The following is a 7,718-nucleotide window of genomic DNA, read 5'->3' as shown; positions in this document are numbered from 1 at the left end:
ATGCGCACTGACAGACTTATAGTGAAGTTGCTGGCAAGGCAACATTTTCATCATTCTCATTATTATAAGTTTAAGGGGATAGATTAGATATCGACAATCAAGACAACAATGATACTCAGTCCAAGTTTCAACTTTAAAACCATGAACCAGTAGACCAAGATCAGACTTGCAAAGTCTTATAAATTTTTCACAATAAAATAGCTGAAAGAAAGAAGTGTTCATAAAGTTCAAACAATTCAAAACCAAAAAAGAAAGACTATTCCTCATTTTGGAATAAAACAAATCATATTCATTCCAAAACCAAATACTGCTCGTCACAGGACGTTTGGATACTTGAAACAAGTAAAATGATTTATTGAAAATAAATTTATGAGTGTATAATCAATGACAAAAGTAATGCATAAATCATGTAGAAAGTTGGAAATCAAAGACTTCATGCATGCACTAGGTATCAAGAACAAGGAGCAGAGAATAAATAACTGACAGTTAGATAGCTTTCTTCTTTAAACTCCTGACAAACTCCTAACAAGAGCTGAGTCCAGCTTTTGAAGAGTTCTTCCTAGCCAAACCTGCATTAATACTTAAAATGGTGAAAAAGAGGCTTACTTCAAATTTTAATCCAAAATCAACTGTAACAAAGTGATAAGAACGAAGAAATTTTCTATTCCAGAGCAAAGATGCAGCATTGCAACTTAACATATAGCTTTTGTAAGTTCTTAATATAATTAACAACAGAAATTACTTGGAACTTACCTTGCAGAAATTACCTTCCTCGACCAGAGACTCAAGGGATACTTGCATGTCCCGTGCATGAAGAAGCTCAGCTAGTATAGGAAGCAAATGTTGTAATGAGAAATATGAAGATTATGAAAACATTAACTTTCTATGAGAAAGCCAAAAGATATAAAATTATAGCTACAGTCAAAGATAGGTATTGCTAAGGTGAGTACAAGAGAGATTTACCATAAGAGCCTGTTTCTTCTTAGAATCTGTAACGCCTCGAATTTGGGCCTAGAAGTATTAGGCCTTAAGTATGGATCCGTAAGGAGGTTATATATAAGTATTTAATTGTGCAAGAAAATGACACAATTAAATGTCTGCTTTGGTAGTTAATGGCTCTGAGAAGTGTTGGAGAAATCTTGGATTCAAACTTGGGCTTTAGCAAAAATTTTGGTAAGTGAATAAAACCCTTGGTACTTGGATGAAGGCCTTTTAAAATATTGTGGTAAATAAATGACATAAGGAAGCATGTGGTCTAATGGTTGTGGCGTTATTAAGATTGCAAGGGAGCCTGGGTTCAAGTCTTGGCTCTTGTAATTTATTTTGGTTTTTCTTTTAAAGGAACCTAGACTTTGGCCTATAGGCCTTATAATTAATTGAGGCTTAAATGGTGACACAAAAAGCCTTGTGGTGTAGTGGCAAGGTGGCATGTTGTGTAACTGTGAGGTCTAAGGTTCAAGTCTTGGGATGCACAATGGGGTATTTATTTTGTTGTTTGAGCTGTGAAAGTAATCCCACATCGGGAAGCTAACATGGGAATTGGTGTGAAGCTGGCTTTAAATAGAGCGAACCAGATGAGTTGGTGAGGGGGAAAGTGATTAAGACTCAATGCAAGATGTGCCAAAGTTGGTGATCGTGGACTTTAGTGCGTTCTCATAAATAGGTGTGTATTCACGCCCTTCTTTGTTAGAAATCGGCAAAAGTCGAAACCTCGGCATTCAGGGCCTCATGAGTGGCAAACCGAGCCCACAAATTATGGGCGATAGATTGTAAAGTCGCCACGAGTGTTCTCGTGTGCTGGGCTATTTTGGGCCTCGATGGGCCCGTGGGTCGGCTTGTGTAAACTTCACTGTTAAGTGGGACATAGATAGACTTGTCATGTCGTGCACACGACTTAGGTAGTTCTGGGCCACGTTGGGCCCAATGGGCTCGTCGGATCCATACAGATTGAATTTGCAACTTGTGATAATTATTGGACTGGGCTATATAGGTCACATAGCCATATCTAAATTTGGGTTAAATGGGCCACACGAGGGTGTGGGCCCATTTGGGCCGAGTAATGGGCCTTAGGTCCATCTACACCGTTATGTCTAATTAGGTTATTTAAGTCGCTCGAGGTGACGGTGGACCTTCTGTTGGGTCGTTAAGACCCCGATTTGTAAAATTATCAAAATACCCTTGTAATGTAAAATGACCGTAATACCTCTATATGGTAGAATGACGATTATGCCCTTATGTTCCGTATGACTGATGTGCCTATGATTTACATATATGATTGTGCTGAGTATGACTTTACATGCACGTAATATTTATGACATGACATATTGCATGGGGTTGGGTTATTATGGTCGAAGGAAGTGTACGACCTGTAGCCGTCCTATATAAAGCTTTGGCCTTTTTGTGATACTTATGGCTTATAGCCGTTCTGTTAACTGCCAGTGTTGCTACGATATTTACGGCCTTTAGCCATCTTGTCTACGGCGTTGGGTCGTCCTATCTATGGCGTTGAGCCGTCCTGTTGATTTAGTGCCGCAACCAGTGCTAAGCTTGGTGTGTTGGCTGGGTGGGTCGATTTTATCCCCACATGGTGTGTTGGTTGGTACAGGTGGTGTGTTGGTTGGACTGGGCTGGGAATTTGTCTGCATATCTGCATCTGATACTGATTTTGTACTAGGCTTAGGTCCACCTAATTTTGTTAATGGGCTAGGTCCAATTGTTACTGATTTTGAGAATGGGCTATGCCTAACTGATTCTGATGAGGGCTGAGGCCGAAGTGAAAATGTACTGGGCTTTAGCCCACACTCATTGTTCTGTTACTGTAATGGGCTCTGGCCCAGATTGATTCTGAATTCTGTCTGTTTACTAACTATTTTAGTTTAGGAAGGGATTACACACTGAGTTTTCATAAACTCACCCCGTTTATTAACTGTGCAGGTAATCCCCAGCATTAGGAGGATCGGTGCTGCGAGGGACTCGGAGGTGGCCACGCAACTGCTATTGTTTCTGACTTTTTTTTAAGTTATCTATTTACAAGTACTTATATTTGATCTGGGTTGTAATAAGGCCTCTTCTAATTTTTGGTTCTAAATTCGGAATTTTATATATTGTTTTATAAATGCTGGAGTAGAACACAATTTTCTTTTCCAAAACAATAACTGTTTTTCAAAATATCACGTTTCCTCAAAACTTTAAATTAAGCTTCCGCAGCAAATAAAGTGTTAAAGGTAATAATGTTTTACAAGAGAATGCCTTTTAATAAACCAACGGAAACTGAGGCTTTTACAAGTTTTAAAATGGCCAGAGGTGTTAAATAGTGAGAAGGTTTTTCAATGAGAACATGGTTTTCGAAAAACACTTCAATGTGACACGCCAGATTTCAGCCATAGTGTCTAGGCCGATTTTGGGGTGTTACAGAATCAGTATTCACAACAAGGTCCCTAGAAACCTCGTTTATTGATGATGTTAGATGCCTTCTACCATTCTGCAAACAACACAACTCGAATAAGATGTAGATTCAGTAGCAGCAAAACAATTGTACATTTAATATCTCAAGTAATGAATAGAATCACCAGAAATTGGGAAAAAGCAAAAACAATGAGCTGACATTCTCCAGATGAGGTTCTTTAAAATATTATAGTAATAACTTCTAGATCCTCGTTAGCATTTTCATCCGAAATGTACGAAATCTCAAGGTTACCTTCAGCTTTCAATAGCGTCTTCCCTTCCCAATCTTTGGCTTCGCCTTCCCAGGATACACTCAAACTGATTTCATATCCGGGAATGACTTTACCCTTACGAGTATTAACATAGGCTTCGTCATCGACCTTTTTGACCTTCTTGGTCTTGATGCAAAGATTGCCTTGGCCGTCAAGAATGGTGAGATCCGAAAGCGATTTGGTGAAGAACATTTTCGACCAGGAGAGGCAATCAGTTTCAGCCCAGTGCCAGTTGTAGATGTTAGCATCATCGAGTCTTTCCTCCACGATCCAACGCTTGTCACCTTCGCCGTACTTGGCCATTGATGAAAAAATCAAGACGAGGGTGTATTAGAAATTGAGAGAGATGTGAGGATAATCTGTGTTCAGGATTTGGGGAAGGGAATTTTAGGGAAAGGGATTTGGGTCAAATAAAATGGAGAAAAAAAGATAGGATTTTGGGTATTGGGGAATTAGGGGAGGGATTTCTGTGTTTTAATCTGGGCAAAACAAAGCGACGACATTTTGCTTAATTACTATTGCGATATTTTTTAAAAAGCGCCGAAAATGCTCGATCTATAGCAATGTTTTTTAAAAAAACGTCGCTAATGCTCAATCTATAGTGGCGTTTTTCAAGAAGCGCCGCTAATGCTTGATCTATAGCGACGTTTTTCAAAATGTGCCGCTAAAGCCTTACTTAACTTTTTTGCGGTGTTTTTCAGAAAGTGCCGCTAATGCTAGACCTATAGAGGCATTTTTCAAGAAGCGCCGCTAATGCTCGATCTATAGCAGTATTTTTCAAAAAGCGCCGCTAATGCTCGATCTATAGCGTTGTTTTTTATCCAAACGCCGCTAAAAATCTGTTTTACTGTAGTGTAAGGAATATTAAAAGCATAAATAAATGCACAAACTTACAGGATTGATTTGCAATAATGACTTACAGTATCTCAATCAGTGATCGACATCTTTTCAATTCATTATTTCCATTTCCAAGTACATACATCAATATAATCTAATATTATGCAATTAAGTTCATATAATACATATAGAAATGTACTAAAATTAACCCGAACAAACTTACCTGACTAAATTGCAACAACGACAAAGATACAAAGACTATTCTATAATTTTCTATTTTCCTCAGTTTTCCACTCTTTCTTGATTTATCATGAAATCAAAGCTAGGATGAAGGTCTCCCAACCCTAACCATGACTATTTGGTTTCCTCAAAAGAAATTTGAAGATGATAGGATTTAATTCTTTTATTCTATGTTTTAATTTAACTTATAATTTGATATTTACAACTTTACCCTTAGCCATAACTAAATAATTAATTTAATTTGGTCCAAATTTGTCCACTATAAATCTATATGGTTTAATTACCACTTAAAGAGGGTTTAATTACACAATTGGTCCTTCAATTATTTTAAATTTTAACTAAACAAGCTTATTTTCAATTTAATCCAAAACTAATTAGGAGTAAATGAGAAAATAGCCCAAAAGTTAGTGGATTTAATCATATCCACCACCATTTGGACTTTTTAACTGTGGTTTAATTACCATATTGGTCCTTTTACTATTTTAAATCTATAGCTATGAACTTTTACATCTTTTACAATTTAATCATTTTACCTTAATTAAGTAATAAATCATTGAAATTATAGGACCAAACTTCAATTCATATATAATATGACTCTGTAAATATTTAATAAAAATATTTACGGCTCTAAATTACGGAATTGAGACTCTAATACCTCGTTTTCAATAACCACTTGCCTTTTGAACCGAACCATTTATACTAAATATTAATTCGATTAGTTAAAGTTCCTCAAGTTGAAATTCAATATAAAATCATTATTGACTCGTATAATTTAAATATTAATTATATGAATTTACTCATCAGATTTGTGGTCCTGAAAGCACTATTTCTGACACCACTGAAAAACGAGTTGTTAGAATCTTTCAGTACAAGTCTCATATTATGTTTTCATTTGTTTCCTTTAAATATAGATTCATTAAGATTTTAGGCATATAAATTTTATCTCCTATTTTTTTTTTTTGACAATTTATAATGCTTTTTCAACCGAAATCATTTTGACACTGCCTCTTAAAAAGTATTAGATCCCATAATCTACAATTTCATCATTGCTTTTATGCAAAACTAGACTTAATAAGATTTAATTTTATGTTTGCTTCGAGCTCTAACTCGATTCCTACAATTTTTGGTGAATTTTCAAAGTTGTACTACCACTGCTATCCATAAATTGTTTACCGAAACATTTTCCTCTTCCATGATTTGATTAAGTAAGTTTTTCTAGTTTCATTATATAATATACTACATTAAAACCAAATTAAATGTTAAAACATAAAATCACTAAGTTAGTCAAAACATAAAATCACTAAGTTACACAAACTTTCATTTCTGTTCAAATTAATCCTCTAGTTCGATAATCAATCTCAAACATAACATTTTAAACTCAAATAATCATTTTCAATTTACATCGGTGTCATATTTTGCAAAGCAAAACATATATGTAACGAATATAATGATTCAATTTATAGAAATACAAACATAACATGAATTAACTTGGTAAGTTCCCGTATGAACTTAACTAGCAAAACAACAACCAAATGAGCTTTTAAGGACTATTCGACAATTTTAATTTTTTAACTACTTGCCTTGATTTGGTTCAATTATTGATCTATAAAATAATTCAGTTCAATTTATCAATTCCAAACATCTCATATCATTCTATTATAAGCATGTATCAATTTAATTTCATTTTTTTAATTTCCCTTAATCTTTTTTATTTTATTCAATTTAGTCCCTAAAGTCTCATAATAGCTTTACAAATAAATCACTTTAGTCATGATATGGAACAACTAACAACTAAACTCTCTAATCTAGTCTTTTTTTCACATCTAAACTTAAAATCTATCAATTAAACACTAAAAAATTCAAGAAATCATGAATGGAAACTTTTTAAAACCTTGACAGTTTTGCAAATTAACACATTGGTCAACTAGATTTAACTTCTACAATATCAAAAACATAAAAATTATAAGAAAATGAGTAAATTGCACTAACCAATTTGTTGGTTAAAGCTTAGACATGCTAAGTTGATTTTCACATGTTTCTTCTCTTCTAAAATCGAGTGTGGAAAGATGGATAAGTTGGTCTTCTCTTTCCTTCCACTAAAATATGTTTTTTAATACTATAAACACTTTATTATGGTTGTAAATACATTAAATGGATGTCTATAACCTTTAAACATTTATGAAAGTAATGAGTTAAAACCCCTCATTCATTATTAAAGATGCTTAATGTACGTGTTAATAAAGCTGTTAAATAAGCTGCATTCATTTATGTTGCAATGAATGCCAATGGCATATATATAGCTCTTTTATAAATGAAAAGAGGAGACGAGAAAATTCTCTATTTACTTTAAGTTTTCTTTTATTTAATTATTTTATAACACATTATCAACACGAGCTTCTTCGAGTTCATAGTGAAGTTCATATCATTTCACTTTATATAATTTGCCTGTATAGCTCTTGTTAAACTATATACGGTATACGTATTTTCATAATTCTTTTATTTTATTTTCTAGAAGAAATATTTGCTTTAGGTAACATTTGCACATTTATTTTTACAACTCAAATCTAATAATGATAATTATATATACAAGTTTTTTATTAAAAGAAATTTGATTAATGTAATTTGTGTTATATTATTATGACTATTCATCTCTATGCCAATATTTGACATACATATTATTATTTAGCAAATTTGGTATATAATTGAATTATTTTATGATTGAGAATGCTTATTATTTTATTAATATTTTTTTATTCAAGTGATTATAATATCAAATCTCAGGCAAGAATTATTTGTCATGGGTGTTAGATGTTGAAATTCACCTAGATGCTAAAGGTCTAGAAAATACTATATTAGCAAATAAAGAAGCATCTAATTAAGACAAGGCAAAAGTAATGATTTTCATTCGTCATCATCTACATGAAG

At 33.6% G+C, this 7,718-nt stretch overlaps 1 protein-coding gene across 1 annotated transcript; it reads right to left on the bottom strand.

Moving 5' to 3' along the window:
* Window positions 1–503: 503 nt before the first annotated feature.
* Window positions 504–4,019, bottom strand: LOC108462639 (uncharacterized). Its single transcript, XM_017762565.1, has 3 exons — window positions 3,698–4,019; window positions 754–824; window positions 504–569 (listed from the first exon to the last, which is right to left on the bottom strand). Exons 1-3 carry the CDS (start codon window positions 4,017–4,019, stop codon window positions 504–506), a joined length of 459 nt encoding a protein of 152 aa, XP_017618054.1.
* Window positions 4,020–7,718: the final 3,699 nt, after the last annotated feature.

This window comes from Gossypium arboreum, chromosome 13 (assembly GCF_025698485.1).
Source record: "Gossypium arboreum isolate Shixiya-1 chromosome 13, ASM2569848v2, whole genome shotgun sequence".
NCBI lineage: Eukaryota > Viridiplantae > Streptophyta > Magnoliopsida > Malvales > Malvaceae > Gossypium > Gossypium arboreum.
This window is presented reverse-complemented; position numbering and strand designations above follow the sequence as displayed.

Coding starts and splice junctions, on each gene's coding strand:
- LOC108462639 (XM_017762565.1), bottom strand. CDS start 4,019: ATGGCCAAGTACGGCGAAGGTGACAAGCGTTGGATCGTGGAGGAAAGA. Junction 825..3,697: donor GACGCTATTGAAAGCTGAAG/GTAACCTTGAGA, acceptor TTCCTATACTAG/CTGAGCTTCTTCATGCACGG. Junction 570..753: donor AGGAAGGTAATTTCTGCAAG/GTAAGTTCCAAG, acceptor GTATTAATGCAG/GTTTGGCTAGGAAGAACTCT.